This window comes from Pogonomyrmex barbatus, unplaced genomic scaffold (assembly GCF_055798465.1).
Source record: "Pogonomyrmex barbatus isolate J1 unplaced genomic scaffold, ASM5579846v1 scaffold2, whole genome shotgun sequence".
NCBI classification, from domain to species: domain Eukaryota; kingdom Metazoa; phylum Arthropoda; class Insecta; order Hymenoptera; family Formicidae; genus Pogonomyrmex; species Pogonomyrmex barbatus.
The window spans coordinates 22609676-22632918 of record NW_028297116.1 but is presented as its reverse complement, the minus strand read 5'-3'; the positions used below and the strand labels follow the sequence as shown (position 1 = coordinate 22632918).

At 43.2% G+C, this 23243-nt stretch overlaps 1 protein-coding gene across 2 annotated transcripts in view; it reads right to left on the bottom strand.

Annotated features, from left to right (window-relative positions):
* GckIII (Germinal centre kinase III) overlaps nt 1–23243 on the bottom strand; it is an 88046-nt gene that overhangs the window by 41626 nt on the left and 23177 nt on the right. Inside the window, exons 1-2 of one of the 2 annotated variants that reach the window (XM_089077099.1) lie at nt 21699–21885; nt 10317–10610 (exon numbers count right to left, since the gene is read on the bottom strand). The exons of the other annotated variant lie outside the window; for it this stretch is intronic. Coding sequence (XP_088933225.1) covers nt 10317–10490 — 174 coding nt within the window. The 5' untranslated portion in view covers nt 10491–10610; nt 21699–21885. Of the gene's footprint in view, nt 1–10316; nt 10611–21698; nt 21886–23243 lie in introns of those variants that run through there. 2 annotated transcript variants of the gene reach the window in all.

Genomic DNA, 23243 nt, shown 5'->3' with positions numbered 1-23243 from the left:
TTATCGCGCGAGCGCGATAGACGAAGTATTCGCGATAGACGGGCGAGGTGCGCCATGGATGATTCATGCCGCGTGTGTCATCCATGGCTATGAAATTTTAATGACACCACCGGGATGCGCACGGTGCATTCCGAATCCCGCGGATCGCGAGCGCGGACCCCTTTGTCTCGCTCTCGAATATTCGCGATTAAATCGATGGCGGCGACCGCGCGACGTTTCGAGAGCAAATCCTCCTCCCCTCTTCCCGACCTTCATAAATCGTCATCGCTGGCGTGATATACTACGCAACGAGTCGTTGCGGCTCACGCCGTACCGGCAGGGCGGCATCTCAGCGCCGTGCCGGAAGAAGACAATCGAGCGACAGCTGCGACACGAGCGCGAGCGCGATGACGAGCCGCGCTCGTGCGTTCGAGCGCAGCGTTCATTTTGCAATACGCCAGAGCTAAAATATCGTTGCGCAACGGCGCGCCGACCGCGCGGGGCTGCACAATGGCGCGAGGTAACCGTCGAGTGAAAGGCGACGAGATATATCGCGCGCGGAGCGACTAGAGCACGAAGCGGCCGAGCACGCGAGCGGATCTCGCGAGGAGCAGCGCGCGAGGAGAAGAAAGATTCCTTCACATCACGGCGGAACGAAATACCGATTAAAGCGGAACCCGCGCCGCGCCGCAACGAAATGACATAGCCATAGGTCTCGATCGGCGCACGAGTGTCTTCCCTCGCCGCCGATCGATATTCGCCTCTCGCGAAACCAAATCTTCTACGGTCGTCGTAGATAAATTAGGGTACCGATAAATTATCAAGAGTCTCGCATATTTTACAGGGTCATTGCGCATTACATTCGCCTACGATTATTCATCGACCGTCGTTCGCTATCGGACCGCGCGTTTGTCCCTCGCGACGACGTGAAATTTTCCCCACGACTCGACGAAGCTTCCACGATCGTCTCGCTAACCGATTGTCTACATACGTGCCGGTCTGCGGCATTTTTCATGATAATTTGTCGTGTTACATAAAGAGCCCGACGCCTATCTTAATCGACGCGGCTATTGTCTTTTGGCAGTGATGATAATAAATCGTCTTTTAATTCTGCATACGCGCCGATCTGACTTGCGCTCCGGTGGCATTATCTGATCTTACGTTTAGTTTACGACTTATACAATACGCGGATCAAACAATGCGTACAAGCTATACAAGCCGTACAGATCGAGATTATACATCATATTCGCTTACTTTCCAGGAATCGGTAGTACAGCTTCTAAAATAGTTAATGTTAGAAAGAGAGATTTTAAAAAACGAGTATATAAAATACGCTCTATAACTAGACTGCGAGTGTAGAAAACAATTATATAAAGTTAGAAAATGATATGTGAAATGGCGCAGTATAAAAGCTGTCACGGCGTCAAAGTGCAGAAATTTGTTTACGAACAGTCCTTTCGCGGTCGAATATTCGCTTTTACAGCGCAGCCTTAATATAGATCGACGATAATGCGGCCATTGCTCGGCTCTTATATATGGTTCGTTACATATACTTCATCGCGCTTAACGGATCGATACGACCTCCCGTAAATGCACATGTCATTATCCTAAGAATTTACACCGCCTCGCGTTATTAAATCACCTTTCCCTCTCGCGTGTTGCCTCTCACGGAGAAGTAGAAAAAAGAAAGAAAAAAAATAAGTAGCAAGAAATTATCCAAATATAGAAAGTAATTGGAATTTTTATAGAATGTAACAGAATTTAAATATAATATTTATAAAGTCGTCGAAAAAAATAATCATCGCAATGAAAAAAAATTTTAAGCCATGCGGAGATGTAGCGCTGGGGGAGGGGGGGGGATGCTGACAAATGTGCAAATTTCCCAATCTGTCTGCGACAATCGTATCTTCCCGACTTAAATGCCACGGTGATACACCTCCACCGGCTGCCGCAGCCGCGGCAGCAGCCGGCCTGAAAGCAGTTGGTATTAAAGAGCACGGCGATCGTTCCTTTCAAATGCCGCTCCGACATTTGACGAGGTCAAGACGGTGCGTGCACTCGCGCGAGCGGCAATCGGCCGCGTTCGATACGTTCGAGCCAGATACCGCGGAGGGGAAGTGACGCGAGAGAGTAATTCCAGTACTTTCACAGAGCGGTATACATGACAAACGACGCGAGTGACGGATAACGCGCGTTGCGCGAATTACGATCGTTACGTCGGGAGAGCCCGAGTATGGACTTGCCACTCCGATTGCGCGGAATTGGACGTTACCGTAACGGCACTGCCAGCTGTTGGCGATCACTCGTCCTTTGATACGCTGCAAATGTGAGTGATAAATCGCGTACTCATTTTCCATAACGAGCGGATAATTGCCGGGAACAACAGGTCTGTACCTGGGACGCGTAAAAGTCGGGAGTCCGCGATAAAATTCTGGAATAAATCCGGATGAATTTACGAAAGAAAGTTAATACGCGGATATATCGCCGCGTAAGAAATGTATATTTACACGCGATCTTTTCTGCGAGAGAGAGAGAGAGAGAGAGAGAGAGAGAGAGAGAGAGAGAGAGAGAGAGAGAGAGAGAGAGAGAGAGAGAGAGAGCGAGAGCTCCAACCGCGAGTTTTTAGCCGACATTTTTATGGAGACACATTTCAATCTCCATAATAAATGCTTTCTCGCTAGTCGACATCATGATTTACGGGACACCTCGCGCATCGACAAATTCGAGAAGCAAGATTTACACCTCGGCTTACACCGTGGCAAGCCTTTGAAATGGCGGGAGGCTGCAGTTCCCATGACGCTCGACTGTCTGACAAATAAAACATGAAGCCGGCACAAACGTCGGTAAATACTTGATGACACCCAGTCTCGAGCGACGGAATACCGATAGACAGCGGGGCTTATTTGAGGTACGGGAAAGCCTGCCAATTTCGCCATTGCCAAGCCTTCGGGCGCATCCGCGAGGATCCTTGAACGGGGGTGGCGGCGGAGGATGCCAAGACAGGATGGGTTGGTGGGATATTAGATTTTTCGCGATCATAGTTCGACGGCGAAACGACGGCGGTACGTACGATTACGCGCATGGAAAGATGCGAGAGGCTGAATGCGCACTGACGTGAGAACGCGAAGTGCGGCGCAAAGCTCTCTCTGTTCTCGTTGAGGTTCTCCGAAGGTCTTTCCTCGAAAGGGGCACGCTAAAGCTCCGCGGCACATTTTTATAAAAACTCGGTCACCTATCGCTCCGCTCGAGAAAACACCTAGGTACATATGTCGGCCGATGGCGTATATTACGTATCGTATAGCAACACGGAGTCGAACGTATCCGTAGGTATCTAAATATAACAGAACTTGTTATTTTTGTTTAGAAAATGTTATGCTACGTCGACGCTTCTGTCGGTTATTCTTGATAGCGAGAACGAGATAAAATTGCTCGTCAAAATTGGGAATAGAGTAAAAAAAAAATAAAAAAAAAAATAAAAAAAAATACGCGCGTTGGTTTTCCCGAATTGTGTCGTCGCTCCAGTCTCGAAGGGAAAATCTTTGGAACCCTCGCGGCAATACATCGCCGTACATCGCCATACATTTACATATATTCGTGACGATACTTTTTACGCCGTCTAACACGCGATATCTTTTATTGATCATAAATATTCGACGATGATCGTAACTCTGGATTTATCTATCTATATGTTCCATCTATCCGTTTGTCTATCCGAGGGTGCACGTTGCGGTAAAACGTTTCGGACGGCCGGTGAAGAAAAGCGGAAAACCGAACAGTCCATTTCCCCGAGAAGATTGACGCGTTGAAAATTGCTGCTTAAGTAAAACCTCGAAAGGCAAGTTAACGCGAAAAATGGAGCGACGTCGAGGCCGCCAGGGGCGAAACGTATAGAATGAATACTGACGTTAACGCGCCGAAAGGAGGCGGATAGAAACGTTGAACAAAAACAATCGTGTAATCTGAACTTCAATACTGTGCTAAGCATTATCACGTCATGAGGCAGGAATCGAACGACTTTTGTGATAAGAGCATGTAAATGTAGCATGTCAGCATTATCAAGAAGAATAAACATTCTTCCAAGGCGCTATATTATGTTATAAAACTAAGGATCATTGCACTCTGATAACCGCGATAATAAGAATTTGATGAGAGTTCAATGAACGTATATAAATAGTCCAATTTGAAGGCACGATCGATCCAAGTTAATAATGCAATAATTCAGAAATGAAAATTAGAGCCGGAAATTACATCTCCTGAAAGTTGCAGGATTAAACATCTCGCGGATCCAAATCTATGAAACTTTGATAATCCGAAATTAAATTTCAAAGATAAGAGGATAAAAACGATAAAATTGAAACCAACCCGACCGGAGTCTGAAATTTCAAGTAATGCGTTTATTTTAAAATATGGTTGATCGCGAAAGCTCTTTACTCCGACACGTAGCGCGAAATCGCGAAACACAAAAAAAATAATATTTCCTTTTTTCGCCGTTACCACGAAAGATATTCGAAATGCAAAGCTGGCGGATTATCTTTAAACGAGAAACCCTCGGTCCAAGAGATCGCGACGGTTCTTCCTCATAAAACCAGTTTGCCCCGTGCTGTGCTTTCGAAGGCGGGGAAATTCGAGTTTTACGATCGACCCGGGGGCGGCGATAGCGGTCCCCGCCGACATCGGGAAGCTCGTAACCGGAAGGTACACCGTGCCGGTAAGGTCATTACATCGTTACCATTAGGCGGCCTCTGGTCCCTCCCCCTCGCCGTAGGGCCGGGACGCTGGGCGACTTCCTACCGTCGGCCAACGACAGGAAATGCACGTAGGGTGCATTAATGGCCGGCAACGTAAATGTTTAACGGTGTTACTCCTCACGACGTTGAGACCGACTAATTAACCGATGCGCCGAGTTTCCCGGAATGAAAAGCGTTTTACGTGAAAAGCAGATTTTATCGCAATATCGAAATTTTCTTTCTTATTCTCATATAATATAATATGCGTTACTTTGTTATGAAATTCCCCCGCGAAGGAAAATGAGAAAAAGGAAGAATTTTGTGCGAGACAAATTTAAAAATACTAGACGTTATGACATTAATGTTTCCGTGTAATCTTCTTGTCGAAATTTTTATAAAATATATAAAATTCCGCGTGTGTCAAAGGGAGAAAAATTATGCAATTTGCATTTATTAATTCAGGCTCGACGAATGTCAGGCCGACGAGGATTTTAAATGTATCGCGCAAGGTGGCAAATCGAGGGAGTATTCGAGTGGGCCGACGACAGCAACGGTAACAACTGGCGACGAGATAAGAAAGAAAAGAGATTACGATGTAACGAGATAAGGCTCCTCTGTTGTGTAATCGGCCGCACGAACAAAGAGATATCGAGCGCGTACGTCGCTCCCTGAACGACTCTCCTTCGTCGTGAAAATCCCAAATGAGTTTCCGACGCGTTTGCCAAAAATTTCCGTCGACCAACTTAGACGCTATGGAGCACCCGGGGTATTCTCCCCCTTTTCCCCTCTCTGTCTCTGTCCGTCCGAACGAATATACCGAAGCTCGACTATACCGAGACACGAGTCCGCACGAGAAGCTTTGTGCTCGGACGATGATCGATTGTTCGACGATGTAATATCGGGTGTATACTATCCGAACAACAAACATATCGACATGCTCCGTTTGCAATGTTCAATCTCCGGTCGCGCGTCCCTTCGGTTTTAACAGTTTACCGAATCGCGTGCCGTCGCAATAATTCCGCGTATCGTTTCGCGACGTAAAATGCATGGCGTAAACAGTGCATTCCAGATAATCGATAAATTCAATATGAAAAAAATTTCGAGATACGAGAAACGTACGAAAAGGAAAAAATTGAAAAGATACGAAAAATTTCTAAATAGAAATCAGAAATTTAAATGTTCGAATCGATTGTGCACAATTTCACACAATCGGAATATTTATAAGTTAAAGTTAATTTTTATTTAAATCTCTATATGTTATTAAAATCTCCGAATATGAACTCCGAATATGTTCACATACCCGTGCCAAAAGGCGATCAGATGACGATTAATAATGTGACAATATAAGAACATTTATGTGAACATTTATATACGTAATACAGAGAAAAGGATTTGTATATTTTATGGAGTTGGCACGGCATTACATAAGAGAGACAGAGAGGCAAGGGGATGAGACCGCGACACGGGATGACACGATTGTATCGAAACTTCGAGTGTCGTTTATGTGTCTGTATAAAACTGCCAGGGAAGACCGTTATGACAGTCATAAAATAATTGCCATGACCCGCGGCCCGTTTTATTATCGTTCGACAGAATGGGGTATATGTCGTGAATTAAACTGATACTCTTATCTCGTGTTATTTAGCGCACAACGTGAGACTTTCACGTTTTTCTGTATTTAATTAATTCAACGCGTTGTGTAAATATGATAAATCTGTAATTCGAGTCGAGGCAGACGATAATACGGGCAAAAACGCAATCAGAACCATTTGCGCGAGTCAAGAATTCAATAAGCGCGTAATTAAAAGCGTGGAAGATGATGCGTCATGAGTCTGATTCGCGAGCTAATTACGCGAATAGCGAACGGGCTTGAAATCATTCTCGAAATTGTCGAGCGGCCGCTGATGCTGTCTCCCGCTGCCGCTACCGCTGGTAATCACCTTCCCGTCCCGGAAATGACGATCAATGCCGTGTAATGACGTCGACGGCGTTTTTCCCATCGGCGTAGCGCGGCGCGCTAGCTATTTGCAAAAGCGGCATGGCCGGCCAATTTGTCGGGCATTAATGATGGCGACCGACGGCGCGTTAAGCGAAACACCGTTTATAATCGCGCTGATTACAGCCGGGTCCATTGATTGTCCAAGCATAACCTTGGCAACGAGATGCGGTCGCCCGGGTTTCTCCCCCCCTGGGGAGGGTAACATCATCCCTCCGGTGAGCATCGGCGAGAGGGTGAATTTTCGGGCCGATGGATCCGTCTCGCTTCGCCGACGCGTTAATGGAACGCATCAACGTTTTACAAACACGTCTGACTCTTCCTCGACGCGCCGTTCGACATAAAATCGTTAATACAAACGCGGAGAGGATGAATAATTTTGCATAATAGTTCGCACGTGTCCAATTCAACGAAAAAGAAACTGCACGCGTATATAGAGCCGATAGCACGTATTATTCACAAAGATTTAGACCGTCGGGTGTCTGAATATTTATTATGAAAGAAATATTGATATCGGGTGACTCTGTCCGTCCTGGCTGGGAATAATAATTTATTGATCTTTTGTAATAGGATCGTCATACCGAAAAGCGCAATCGGGAAACTCGTTCCTTCTTTGAGTCATAATCGATTGGTTTTAACGTGATCGACCTTTCCTTTCATCAAAGAGTAAATTTTTAATTACGGTTGACATTTTTAATCATAGCCGTTTCCCTTTGTTGGTTTGTATTTAGTACATCGCGGAATATGGAACATTTTCCTTGGGCGAGTAATTTTTGCGCAATATTATTTTCGTAAACCGCTAAAATTTTATTTTCGCATAAAGAAATGTAAGAGGAAAATCTAATAGACTATCGCTTTGAAGTTTTATTCTCGGCACAGAACGATTTCGTCGGGTTGTGAATCATATTTTTACGCTTGTAACCACGAAGCTTCCGACTTTTCCACGTCCATCAGACCTTCTTCGTACCGATTTGATATATACGTATTATATACACGGGGATATAGGCACACGTCCGTGGAGATCGAAGCCCTTTGCGAAGTTATTTCAAGCCGGCCGAGGGCCCGAGAAGTCGCACAAAGCGGAGTCTCGTCGTGCTTCGAAATCGAATTACGCGGCGGTTGAGAAACGACGCGGAGACTGAAGGGCGAAAGATAGGTAGGAAAATACAACGAAACAACAAGGGAGATAGCCGACGGGGGATGGAGAGGCCTCACTCTCTCCTCAAGCAAAAACGAGTTTTACTCCACTTCACCTCGATATATTTAACTGCCTTTGTCTTTTATCATATAGCGGCGCTTTCATCCCTCAAACGCGTTTAAGGGTGAAACGTAAGAAGTCGTGTTTCTCTTTCCATTTTTTTTTTTTTTTGACAAAACTAATTTAGCCACTTGTTCTTTATTTTCCAGAGAGAGAGAGAGATCGAATAAACTGAAATCACATTGCAATTGCATCGCGATAATAATGACAATAATAACAAAACCAAGTTATTTTAATTGTTACAAGATCGTAGTAAACTCAATTATCTATTTTTACGCTAACTTGTTATCGAGAAAGTGTATATATTTTGTTTCAACTCCTACGAAATTTGTCTCGAACTGTCGCGACGGTATCGCGTCACATGTTCGAGAACGAAACTGTCTCGAAGAAAATAAAATATTTGGAAAACTTAGACAATGTCGCCGACTGATCGTTTCAGATATCAGGGAGATGATGGTCAGGAAGATGAAGGGCTAGGAAAGGCTGTAAAGGCGAAGGGCGCTGGACAGTTTAATCTAGTTGTTAATTTATAGCGAATCCTTTAACATGTTCGTTATCAGGATCGAATAGCACAAAGGACTTAATCTCGCTACTTCATTTACATACAACCCTCTCCGAGTTCCGACTTGGTTCGAGGGAGGGTGGACCGACAGATGCAATTAACTCATTCGTAGTCCTCCACCCCCTGCCTACTCAAAAAATAAACCGCTCGCTAGACGGCAAACAGCATGCAGATCGCGCCGCAGAATAATAAACCGCGACTGTAATTCGAAAATAAAATGGTGGAAATAAACAGATAACCCAAATGAAAGCAATTTTCCTTTGTTATTTCACTTTATGAAAATTGTAGTTATAATGTGGTCGAATGGTAAAAATTTCAATTCTCATAAAAATCCATTTTACGCGATAAGAACAAGAATTCACAATTGGAAAGAAACAATTCCAGTGGGAGCAATTTCTCGTATGGCAAAAGACGGCGACTGTGCTAGAATAAAAATATCGAAAATCAATATCAGCCCTCAAAAAATAGATTTCGTGTAACAAAGCGAATCCTGTCTTCCGATAGGAGCTCGCCACGCTTTATCACTTCTATAAAACAAATTCTGTCACGTTGCGTTACGTCGTGCCCGATTCTCGCGACCATATTTCGAAATATTTCGATATCAACCGCTCGCTGAATTCTCGATTTCCAATCTTTCAGTCGAGTGTACCCTGGGAAATTGAAACTGAAATACCTTGCGCCACTCTAACGAACCGCATGAAATAGAAGATTTGCGGGGAAATCCTAAAATATTAAACCGATATAATCCACCGTGTGCTACATTGGGTAATATTCTGCGCGGCATTTATATTTAACTACAGCACCGCGTCTACAATCGAGTTTAAATTTTCAGTTTCCAACTTATCATTCCTAACAAATCTTCCGATATAACTGTCTCGAATTAAATGAGGATTACTGTCTAATGAAAATTTTTGTTTAACATTATTCAATTCAATACGTACATTTCAATATTTTTTTCTACTACAAAAAGTATCACGTAAAAAATTTTTCGTGAAAAATCAACGGGTGAGAAAAAAAACGATTTGTACAGATGTAAGGAAGATTTTTCACGCACAGATATTTTTGACGAAGCTAGAAAGATGGATATTACAGATAAACGGAGGAGAAATGAGAGGAAAAAATGACGAAAGAAAAGAAAAGAAAAAAAAAACGGAGTGAGACTAAATTCGCGACCGCTACCACGTTTTCTGCATTCTGTAAAGTCGTCCGCGATGTCAGCGAAATCGTCGCGTTTTCTCAGGATCGCTTCTGCAACGGGAAAGATAAGACTCACCCTTTGCCGTAAACGTGATTTCCCTTCGAGCGGAAAAATTTTCTTTTCTCTGCGTCCTTCGCCCGACCGAAAGGAGCAGCCCGAGCCTTTTCGCTCGGCTGATAAAAATCCTTCTAAATCTTGCCGGAGCCCGCGAAAGCCGGTACCCACGGGACGATTCGCTCTGAGAAATACGGCCCCGTTGGAAGACGCGAAATTTGCATCTAACGACTCGCGACTCGCTGCTCCTGTGCGATCGCGCAAATAATCTCCCGTAAAAACGCGCTATCGTAAAGTAAGTACTCAATCAAATTGAAAGACGAGCCTGCCTCTTTGCTTCAAACGGATACCTTGTCAAGCCTTGTGAGACTTTTCTCTTTCATGAGATTCAGATAAATTTCAACTTTTTCGTAAAATTACGAGCGGTTTCTGAATTACTTAATATAATACAAAACTCTCTGTCTCTATAATAGATTGTTATTTTAATAAGAAAACTGAGTAAAGAAATATCGAATTTCGCACAAGAGTGCAATTCCACTTACCGCCCTCGTGCTGAACGCCTGGTTCACATTGTTGACGTTGTTATTGATGTGGTTGTTGTTGTTAAGGTGATTGCTGGTGGAGTTGGTAGTGGCGTTATTGTTGCTCGCGTGATGATTCGAATGGTTCCCATTGCTGTGCTTGTTATGCTTGTGCAGTACCATCGCGGCGAACATGTCGAATGTCTACCGCGCGCCGTAAGCACGCGGAACGGGGCAAGATGATCTTTCGAAAAAGCGCCGACCTCACTATTCGTTTCGTCGCATCACTCGAATCGTCCACTTCGACTGACCGAGCTAAAATACCGCGCGTTCGATTCGTCGCGACAGTCAACGACAAATGTGAGAAAATCGTGCGCCTGGTGGATGGAGAGAGACCTTCAAACCTTTTTATAACTCTCGGAGAACCCGAAGAATATTTGTTCGAAATCTATAAATTTTGCTCGAAAAAAAAAAAAAAAAAAAAAAAAAAAAAAAAAAAAAAAAAAAAAAAGAATTTTCTATTTCGTCGTGTCTCGCTCGTCTTAAAGTAAAAAGACGTCATGTTTTGAAATTGTCATGTCTTTTAGTTTTCCAAAAATTAATAGCATTAAAAAAGAATAGTCCTTTACCGAGATGCGTGTAAGAATTGCGTTTCAATGCTAAAAAAACTTCGAAAAAGTCGACACGACTTTCGTCCGTTTCGAGCGCACGTACATACGTACAACGAGCGATTTACCGTTTCATCCAAGGAAAGATTAATTTCATTTCGGCGGTTGCGGATCACTACGGAGAATATCACGCGGCCTGCGAATTTCGTAGGAAACCGCGTGGTGCTGGTGTAACTAAATCGCAATCGAATAAACGAAAAAGCTTCTCGGACTTTCTCCCGTTAATTTCGTTCGGGGCGATCCCACCGCGTAATTGAAGGCAGCGGCGAAACCGCAGATGCAGCAGTTGGTGATCGCGTGATTGTTTACGGTATCGCGAATCGGGATGCGAACGAGAGACGATGAAGGATTCTCCGCTAATGTCAAACGGAACTCCTTGTCTCTGTCTCTGCATTTGTAGGCGCTCCCTTTCGCTCACTTTTCCAATGTAAATTATGCGTCACAAAACTTATAATGCATGCGACTTACGAACTTTTCGCACGCATTCGTCCGTTCGAAGAGACTTGCTACTACTATATATATATATATATGTTCGCGGGGATTTCCGAGGAAAATACTGGCACGAATAAAAAGCCAACAGGAACTTCTGCGGTCAACGGTAACAACGGTCGATCAGTAATTAGCGTAAAATGATTATTTATCCTCGCTAGTGGCCTTCAATGACTAATACGCCGCGGCGATAGCTTAAGTGTAGTTTTACGTCGTCGGGACCGACGTGAGTCATCGATTGCGGTTAAATTGTATCACGTTCTTGGATCGTTGGGTACAATAGATCTCCCTTACGCAACCTTAATACATTTCCACAAAAACATGTTATAGACTTTTTTTGTTAACTATCGAAAGATTACGAAAGATTACATTACATAAAGAAGATAAAAAAAATTGTACTGTGTTGACAATCCAGTCCTAAACAGAGATACATTCTGCGTTTGAAGGCGCGTTCACAGGCACAAAAACCGTTCTTGCGAATACGAGAAATACTGCACGCGAGGAACGCATCGGTTGCCGACATCTATCGATTTGTTATAAATAGTCAGGTGCAGCGAACTACCGCTATTTAACCCCCCCCCTCTCTCTCTCTCTCTCTCTCTCAGCTTTCCCTTCCCACCTTTTAACGTAGCAGCTATCCTTCTTTCTCTTTGGTTTATACAACGTCGATCGAATCTTCGCAAACCGCATGATTTTCATTGTAAACATCATTTACCACGCGTTACGTACGAGGGATGTAACCTTTCATTATGTCGGTCTACGGCACTGCCGATAAATTGTTTAAAACACCGTTTTAGCTTTACGTCTCTATCCTTCAATCTGCTTACTCATCCCTGTCACATGTATTACTATACAACTGTGTTATGGTCACGTTCATCACATGTGTGTATGTGAGGGTAATTTATACTCTCGATTTTTTTTAAACGCATCAGACTTTTTATACGTGAGAATATTATGTCTAAAACTTTGCTTCCGACGTAATTTATTACTTAATTAATTAGACATAAATTTATTAATCGTTTAGAATATTCCAACTTATCTATCATCGTTATGCTGTGATAAAAAGTTATATGGTACCGAAGGTTGTTTCACATTTATTTTTCAACATGTCCTCTTCCTTTTACCGCTATATGTCACACATGAAACTAGTTATGATTTGAATTTATAACGAGTGACTGTGAAAAAAAAAAAACCTGCAACGCATATTCGCAATAAATAAATTAAAGTCGCTATAATTCCCGACGGACGGAGTGTCGACGAAGAAACGTCAAAATGTTTCAGCAATGGTGACAATATAATTCAAGTGAAGTGGATGACGCGTGTTGGCAGTCGATACATGTGGACGGAGCTGTCAATACGAGTATTTATCGAGTCTGAGGAGTTAATGACGCGGGCGATTACAGCGTCCTACGAGAAGCGCCTATTATGACGAAATGTCCTCGTTGGGAGGCTCGTTCGCTCGTGTACCGTACGTATTTACTGTTAATTGGAATAGTTATTCACACTCGGTCGAGCTGATTGGCCGACGCGGGATTGGCCGGATGTCTCGCGGCAGGTGGGGGTCCCCTCGGTCTAACGCAGGACGTAACGCGGTTAGCGCCACGGCAATAATTGCGACCAGAACATCGCCTTGTAATCGAATTGGGTCGTCTGCGAATCCCGGTCGCCTCCTGCGCTGCAATCACCGCGATATTCGCCCCGTGCCCTCTCCGCCAAGATCAGCGACGCTCGCAATTACGGCGGGAGCTGCGCCGCGATGATACGCCGTGATAAATTCTTTAATCGGGAAACTACGGGAGACATTTCTAACGGATGTTCGAAGCTCGATGTACCGCCGCTGCTGTATGTGATTCTAGATATCCTGTCACGTAATCCCGCTCGGCGTCACTATTTAACCGTGTTTTTTTTATCGCCTGGAAACGGCCAATCGATTTACTCGATTCTCGATAAGCAGTGAACGCGGATATTTCAATCACAAAGTAAATCGTACGAAATCTCGATAATTGAAAAGTTTTTAATACGATAGTCTCGTTCGAGCCTCGCAGCAAAAGAAATCGGTTAGATAATATCATTAATCGATTTCAAATTGTACCGGAAAAAAAAAAAAAAAAAACGAGTCAATTTTGTCAAAGAAAAGATTATCGGCTTGGAAACAAAGAAAAAAAAACACAGATTATCGGCCGCAATCGAGCGTGCGTTTTCGTTCGTGCATCAATTGGGATTCAATCGCGGTAACTTTTCCAATTAACTGGATTGAAATCGACCGTAGAAAAAGGGATCAATTAAATCCATCGGGTACGCGTCGTGCGGCGAAATGAAACGAGAGAATATATATTATATATATATATATTTTTTTTTCTGTTTTTATTTGTCGATATTTTCTCATCTTTCATGTGTTTAAAAAATATTTCACGATTGTAAGTTGATTGCAAGTCATCTCTGAACACCGAATTGATTATTAAAATTTTCAAACTAGGACAGCTGCTCTCGTCTTAAAAGATGCCGCATAAAAAATTCATAACGCAATACGGAAATAACATAATTTGACGTGATTGCGAATTTCGTTGGGGAAGAAGTTCTGTCGCTTTATTCACTCCGAGAAACCCCATTATGAAGGATTTTCCATTAACTGCATTGCCCTCGAGCGGGCGATGCAGTCCTTATTCGCGACGATAGGACGTCGACGAAGGATTTGGGCGAAGGTCGGTTCCAGTTCGTAAAGCCGGGCGCATAAAATTTCCGCCGCATGCTCGTTGTTTTGCAGAACGAAACCGGGCGAGTTTCTTGTCGCGAACCGACAAGGACGACAGCAGGGACGACGAGTTCAAACAAATATTTCGGCAAGAAATACTCCCTCGACTTTTCAACATTACGCCACCTCGTCTTTCGCGTTTCCAATTCCACGGGATCTCCGTTTCGCTCGATTTAAAAACGCATCTCGTTGCTAAAGCGTGATATATCTCGGCGAGAATGATTTCGTTGGAAAGGATTCAGGATTGAAAAACGCGTCGAAAAGCAAAGTTGAATTAAAATAAAAAAAAAAAAAATCTTTCTTTATAATATCGCGCGCATACGTAGAGAGAACACTAGTAACCTCTCATCCTGTCGCTTGTTACTTACGATATTTGTAGAAGAAACTCGAAGTCGGGTTTTCTTTGAGGAACGTTCCGAATCTGGAAGTTCGAGCCCGAACGATATTCCGCTCGATGTGCAACGAGCGACGAGAGCATTCGTATTTGATTTACGATACATTGGACAAGAACATATTACAGTGGTGTATCGCATGAAGATATTGAAAACTCGCCGCAAAGACGATTTACGATCACGTCGAGTAAGAAAAGATGAAGCCGTCGTATCAAAAACATCGCGACTCTCTCTATTTTCTCCCTTCCCTCTTCCCCGCGTATAGAAAATTCCAACCGATCATGTTGTAGACTATCCATCTCTTTGCCGTTTGAGATCTCAATGCATCAATGTCATTAATCCATTTCTCGTTAATTAACTATAATTACGTAATAGCCGAGCGAACTAACTGGATGCTACGCGGTAACGATCGTCGGAAACAGATGATTCTCTGCTCGACTGTCCACCTTCGTCTACCTCGCAGAAATAAAGCGGTTACGATCTCGTGTTTGACGTGTTGTCCCGCAGTTGTACGACAATCTTCCAACTGCGCTCGCAAATTTCTAACTGTTTACGAACTGCTCGTTACGCAGATGCTTCGCAGGCGTCTCGGAGTAACAGAGGGAGGATTGTTTAATTTCGTCGGTGCGCTAAATTTTCGGTCGGACAACGAAAAAGGACGAAGGTAAAAATAAAAAAGGAGGCAGTTTCCAGTCTCGGTCGATGTGAATTCTCGAGATTCGCGTATTCCACCTGCTCTCTCGGGAAACGCGGCTGTTTACATAACGCGCGTGCACGCATGTATGGGTGTACATATGACGCGACGGAGTGCATGTGCCTCTCGCACCGGGGGAGGGTCAATACGGATATATATATAACACATAGTCGCTCCGACACGGCACATGTACGCAATGTCTACCTTTATCGAGCTTTCGCGGCGCGTGGAAAAAAAAAAAAGTCGGAGCGACGGCGGCCGAAACGAAACGCTCGACGATTGCCGCCGGCGGTTACAGGAATTACAGGTTTATTGCTGTTTTTCGAAATACCGCGGCTGGCGATCGCCTCGATAATTGTCGGAAGTGCCAACAAACATTGCGTGACATTAAAAACTACGCTAACATTCGCGATAAAGAGATAAATATGGGTTTTCAGGATTCAGCGATTTTGGAGTTATCGTGCCGAAAATTTCTCCATTTTCAGTAACGAAATTTCGGGCTATTAGGTAGACTAATTAAGGTTGCCCTCATCAGCAATCACTGTGTATCGTATGTGAACTAATATTTGACCACGGCAGAACTGGCAGATGCTAATTGCCTATCGTTTCGCCGATGTTGTTACGCGAACAAGAAGAGGGAAAGAGCCAACAGTGCCTATTAAGTTCGATTTCAAAAAATGCGCAAACAGTTGGAAACAGATTAACTTCTAAACACGAGAGAGAGAGTTCGGCCCTGAAAATCTCCGTCGCAACGACTATGGAAATACCGCGATCTCGTTCGAAAAAGTAATTTCTCCGCTCAGACGTGTCCGACATAACCGCGGACGGTATCTTGACAGCTGTCGCGCGGTTATGAGGACGCATTGTCTCCGACATGTTCGCGACTGTCTGTCGACCACCGATAGGATTCACGGAAAACTAGCCCATAGAAATCCGCGGTGGCGGTGTCAGACTCTCACTCCGGATTTCATTGAGAGAAAGAGAGAGAGAGAGAGAGAGAGAGAGAGACGGAAAGAGACAGACGCGCGCGCGCGCGCGCGCGTATACGTTGGGACGAGGGGATATTGTTTGCGAGAGACAGATTCATTTAAACTTGTCGTTCGCCACCGGGATACCCGCTGAGAGTTCCCGATTCTCCATTAAACGGCGCTCAAATGCGAGCTTTTGCACCTGTACATACGTTCCCGGTCGCATCGGAATTCATAACGCGCCGACATTTTTGGAGTCCCGCCAGCAGCCTGTAACACGCGATACACCGTGGCCAGCGGATAAACTATCCGAGAAGTAAATTGGCCGCGCAAGACAAAGTAAGGATAACGCGAATTAACGGATGCTGTAAATGAAATATCGATGTATACCGATTCGACAATATCAACAATATATTGGTGGATTCGTAATCGATAAATCGGTGGTGTTTTACTCGATGATACTTAGACGCTGGACTTCCATCTCGTGGAAATCCAGCCGGCGGGATAAACTGATAAAAATTTATCAAACGTGATTTCGTAATATCGAGTTAGGGTGATAAAGATCACGCGTTAAGTAACGAGTATTATGCGTGTTCGATAATGAACCCTCGCCTAGAATTTTAATAAAACGTTTCGGTAAGCTATTGAATCCGGCCGGAGGTCATTTAGATTACTTCATTAAGGTCGTTTGCGGACAATTAAATTTCACGTTGGGGCGCGAACTGTATTCATTAATCTATCTGCGCCAAGCGCAGATTGCAATGTGCGTCGTCGAGCACAAAGCGTATTTTGATAAAATGTGTTGATTACATAATTAAACGTATTGCCTCGCCCGCAATTTCATATCTTTATAAAGCTTAAACGTTGTGCGCTTTGTAAATAATAATTAAGTGATAATATAATATTTCGGAAATTCGAAATCCTCTCCGTCAGTAGGATTTTCATCAAAAGGACCCGAGTACGATATGTGACTTTGATAGAGTGCGATGCGTCTAACTATATGCATTTCACACGTTTATCCGTGGTGACTGTTCATTCCGCTGTCAAATCACGAGCGTGGCGTGTCATGTATAGGATGGGCACGGACGTGTCGCAAATATCGAAACAGCGAAGCGAGCATATCGAGATAAATGCACACGTAAAGGCAGTACAAACAGGGTGAATAGTCTAATCATCTAATCATCTAATTTGCAAATGCGATCTTGCTTCTCCTAAGCCATTATTTGCGAAATATATACGTCTCTCCAATTAGCATCGTAATCGAATAACGTTACGAATTGAAAAAAACACAGATTGAGAGGCAGATTAATAAGTATTTTGTAAAAAGTGACTCTTGATAAGTATAAATTCTGCGCGTTATAATCGTGACAGGTTGCGACTGACAATTTTGCGGATTTCACCAATTTTTTATTACCGCGCCAAAAGTAGCCGATCTAATTTATGCATTTTGCGGATTTGATTTAACGACTTAACGAGATTGACAGGAATGGCGATCGATAATTTCGTTCAACGGAAATAACCAACTAATGCGACGGCGAGTGACGTTCATCTAGCTGTCCGACTGTCAACTATCCGCGACGTATCCGCGGAATTCGAAGTATTCGGAAATAGATTCGTCTCCAGCATCTCCCACCTATCTGCGCCGTCTAAAAATACGATGGCGTACATTCAACGAAGGATCGATGACTAGGTATCCCGGCAAGTGTGTCCCTCGCAAATAAATGGTAAAGCTGGCGAGTGAGAGGCTGCGAGTTAGCTAATAAGTGTTACTACACGGTAAACAGAAATGAAAAACGGAGATAGTTTTGGATTTCCGGATTACGGATTAAGTTAGAGATTTATTATTGCGTAATATCAAATGTGGAAAGTGGAATTATTTTCCTCGCTCAATAAGGGAGGGCAAACAACATCCTGTGTACCAACTTGATCTTGATTTTATCCACTTATGCTGTCGCGCAAAGTTTCCCCGATAGCGCGATTAATCAACAACGGTGAGCTCGAGTTGAGCGCGAGTTATATGATTAATAAAGTTTTCCGGGATACGGGACGGTATTTGGAAAACTCACCGAGTCGATCCTGGAAACCGCGGAGATGCGGGATCGACGATGCGGTTGCACTCTCGTTGCATTTTCGTCTCGGGAGGTAGACCAGTTACTCCATTAGAAACCACCGACCAATGGCCCGCGACGGCCTACAACGGTCAATACCATTTTTCCGTTTTGCGCGAGGACGCGTCGTTGAGAGACGGGAGAGGGAACACGCGCCGGGGTCAATGAGCTTCAGAGAAGAAGCGAAGAAAGGAAAGGAGAAGGAAAATCCGCCGAGAACCGAGAAGTCGGGCGGGAGAAAATTTTGAAAATAGCTCTCGAGTCAATTTCCAGGTAGTTGCCAGGCGGCTGCCCGATATAGTCTAATGATTCGCGTGTCCCTAATGGGCAAGGAAACTCTCTCCACGCACGAAAAACAGCGGATCGGAGCCACCACGCCGCCTGCATGAGGCGGCTCGCACGCGTGCATGTACTTAAGGAAAATCAGATTTTACGTGAATTACCGCAGCGAGATTGCGCATCGGGAGATGCGCCGTTGTTACGTGAATCACATGAGAATACAGCCCACGAAGAGTCTGTAAAAGGAGTCTATAGTATTGTTCATCATCGATCAGACCACGCTTTACTCCACGTTTTCAACGTTAATACCTTGCGCAAAACTCGATTGTTCGACGAGTATATATAAAAACATCTCTGCGACGCAAGATCTGATTTATTTTTATTCCGTTGTTTCAACGCGCCACGGCTTCTCGCGCTGCTCAAAATGAAGGTCGTTAAGTCAAGAAACGAAAACTAAATTCCGATCTAACGTCTGAGTCTAGATTCCACGTCGACAGATATCGCGACACACATGTTTAAGTATACAGTATGCAAAAAACGGCTTCAAAGTAAGCTACGTAATTAATTCCTCGAAATCGCGGCAAACGGGACTCGCTGAAAAATCCAAACCCGTCACTCTGTACGAATACTCAAATGTCAGTACCACAACCAGTTTCGCCGTGTTCTTCCGCGACGGAATTATCGTCGCGCTATCCACTTATTATTAGTTCTCCAACGGGTAAACGCTATAAATTATATGCGGCCACGATGATTTTATATATTGCTAGATAATTTATGTATCTCGCAAGATAGTCCACAGTATATTAGACATATAAATATATCGAACAGGTATTTGTAAAACATTATCTGATTTTTATCTGGGATAGAAGGATATAATTAACTTAAAACGCAAGAACAAATTGAATCACGCGATCACGACAAATCGCACAAACTATCTACATCATTATTTCTTTTTTATTTTTTTTTTTTTTTTTATATTAATGTTTATGTTCTTTTAATGTACTCTTCTTGATTCTAAAACTTAATACTCGGAGAGATCTTAATCGTTAAATTACGAATACCATAAAAGTAAACGATAATCGACGGGGCGGATTTTTATTACCACCTGGCAAAAAATGAACGGTCGCGTTAAAAGCTCGGCTGTAAAACTGCCACGTGCTATTTCTGTTCTTTTTTTTTTTTTCGGAATGATATCGCGGAAAGTCTCCAAGTCTCCTGAGGATACTTCTTTTGCTTCCGCACCGCGTCGTGCGTTTCTCTACTTCGTTCAAAGAAAATGCCAGACACCCCTGCGAGAGATCTCCGGCCCTATAACGCTCCGGCGCGAGTATTATCAAAGTTCTTCCCCATAGACACCGTAAATCTTGATGGGTGGAAGGAAGGGCGTTCCCCGTAGCCGGAGAGCCGGCACGAGACAAAGGAAACGCCGCGCTAAAGCCACTTTATCCGAACTTGTCGGATTTGCCTGTAACCGGCCTGGCCATTTTCAGACGCCGCGTCTGTGCCTGAAAATTCAATTTACAAAACGGTATCGCGCAATTTCCTGCGTAATTCACTCGTCGCGCCAGTCGTCTGACAGTCGCCGGTTCCTACTACCGCTCATCTCGTTATCTCTGTCCGTATCAGACGTATTTACGGAAATATCGGTAACGTCAGCTGTTAATATCCGTAATAATGACGTTAGAGAGTAGCTTAAGGCCCTTCGATCGAGAGGATATCTAAAATTTAATTTCACCAAATTATTAATAATATGCACGTATAATAAAGGAAAAATATGCACGTATAATAAAGGAATTCTTATTTCTTTCAGGAGTTAGACGCGCGACGAAGGAATCCATAGATTCCATCGAATTTCGCGAAAACCTTTCGGTCGGAACTCGCTGGAGGGAATCGTCTCGTTCCGGCGCGAAACGGAGATATCTCCGCCGGGAGGAGACGCGCTCGAGGAAAGGAACGGTCACGTCACGCGACGCCCAACAAGTCGCGGAAATCGGTACCGGCATAGGTGGATGCCTTGTGTATATTCCCTCGTATATCCTCACACGACTCCCTCGCGATGACTTACGGGACGAAACGGTTCCTGGCGTTACGTGCGAGATTCGATGATCCCTGACACGAGAACGGTTGGCCATAAATTCGTCGTAACGAATCAGAGATGGAAATCTTCGCGCAATTAATATGCAAAGATTCTATCTAAAAAAAAAAAATTCCTTCTCACTGATAAAGTATGAATACAAAAATAGCTTGATAAAAATTCAAATTGACGCTTAATATGTTATGGAGAATATATAGTAAAAAAGATAAAAATCTTGTTTTTTAATTAATTGTAATAAGTTATTTCCTCAGAGAACTCATTTCGAGTTTGACCATCAGGAAATGTAGTAGTAAACTTCACGAGACGTTCTATATTTCTGCGTAGTGGAGAAAGTTTCTGCGTAGTCTTAGTCATCGGAAAAGTGATCGCATACGCCCGTGGTGATTTTTCGCGTTTCTACCGTTGCATGATCGGTCGAGGGTGAACTAGTATAATGAAGAAACTCCCATCTACAACTAGCCGTAAACTCGCAATGTCATGTTCACGTACCAACCATGAGGATGACTCATATCACGTATAAAATATTTGCATAACGAAAAACTGTATACAAATGAGCAATGTCTACTTATGAATTGTTAATCTCCATCCATCAGGCACAAGGAATAAAAAAAAATGTTTAATACGTCGGATGAGCCGGAATATAATCGTCTTGAATCGACGATTCAACAACAATTCGATCGAATTGTTTCAAATAAATATTGCATTATTATTTTAAGAACTGTTTAAATAAATGATCCATTCATAATATTTTTCTCTCAATTTTTATTTTTTTCATTCTCAAGAAGAAGAAATTCACTCATTATCATCAATAAATTGCATGTAACACTTCTAACATTACATATGAATAATACTAATTAAAGATTTTTTGCTATTTTACATTTGGGGATCAATATTTCCCGGCACACCCTTTCGCGTCAATAAAATAAAATAAACCACAGGCACGGTACTCCCCAATTACCTCTCGCAAGTCCTTCTCGTTTCTCACGCGCTATCACGCGCCCCTTCGATCGGGGGCAGCAGATGCTTCTTATATAGCTTGCGGCAGTTGCAGCGACGATACGGTGCAGGTGTCACGTGCAGGGTGGTCGCGCGTCGACTGAGAGCTTCCCTCTTTCGGAGGACCGAATCCGCAAGAAACGACAACGGCGACGCCGCGATGCAACCCCTTAGCGGCCAGCCAACCATCCGGCCAGCCGCCCCCAGTCGCCGCCGTCGCCACCCCCGAACGCATCCCCTCCGCGTCGGCGATTATCGAGAGAGGGGATGCGTGTATCGCCACGCGGCCGACAAACTGGTGGGGGTGTCTGCTGGTGGAATTACTTCGTTCGACAAAAAACATCCCCTCCTCTCTCTCTTTCTCTCCCTTGCTCTATCTCACTTCATTCGGAAGGACGGAAAATTGCGGGGTGGAGAGCAAGGGGCGCACGGGGCCGATGTACCGTGAGTATGAAGGTCGCGACGGCGGAGCAGATAAATCAAAATTCGTGGCTGAGAGGATAGATACGGATTTTTCGGCGCAGATGGCGAAAACATGACATTGGTTATGTATAAATTAGAATGAGGATGTGCGCCATGACGAAAGAAATGTCTGATATTTCAGATGGTAAAATCGCATAGAAATATAGTGCACTCTTCATTTTCCATAACTTATACTGAATAATCCGCGACAAGAGTAATGTGATTCTAAAGGCGAAGTAAATACAAAATACTGCTGCCATTATAGAATTTATACAGTTTTAATTAATATTAATATTAATTTCAATAACTCAGATAATATCATTATTTTAACAAAATTCTGAATATTAGAAATTATTTTTGCACTGTTTACTGTTTACTTTAAAGATTTTAATGTCGTTATTTTCAATTTTGACAACTCTCGAGAGAACGTATCAATTTTATATGTTGTAGTTTGAAATTTCTTATCGAAACGGACCCTTCCCATATAATCCCAAGTTAAGTCGACTTTCACGACAACGATAGAGTTTTACGAGGGTGATTGACGAAAGCCTAGCAACGAGAAAGCGAAATAACGGAAAGAGAATAAATTAAAATTTATCACAACGCGCTATAATACAAATTGAAAATAATCGTTTTCAAAGTTTGTATCTAATTGTTAAAAAAACACTAAATTTAGAATCAGAACAACATTTGAAGTGGCTTTTAGTAATTTCAATTTTTTAAATTCGATAATGTTTCGTTACTCGTCTCTTACTGCGAAATTACTTAAAAAGCTTGCGGTATTAAGTCATAAAAAATTTCTCTCCGTTTAGAAAAGTTTATAATAGTACCATAGAGACGAAAGAGAGTGATAAAAGGCAAAAAACTAAAGTCAATATGTCAGGAAACAAATGTTACAAGTGTGACTGTAAGAAATTAAATTTTGAATTATGCAGAGAAAACAACACGTTAATAAATTAAATTAATAATATTTTAACGCAAAATTTAACGCAAAAAATAAGTTATAGAAGATAGAATTATGTATATAAAAAGCAAAAATTTATGT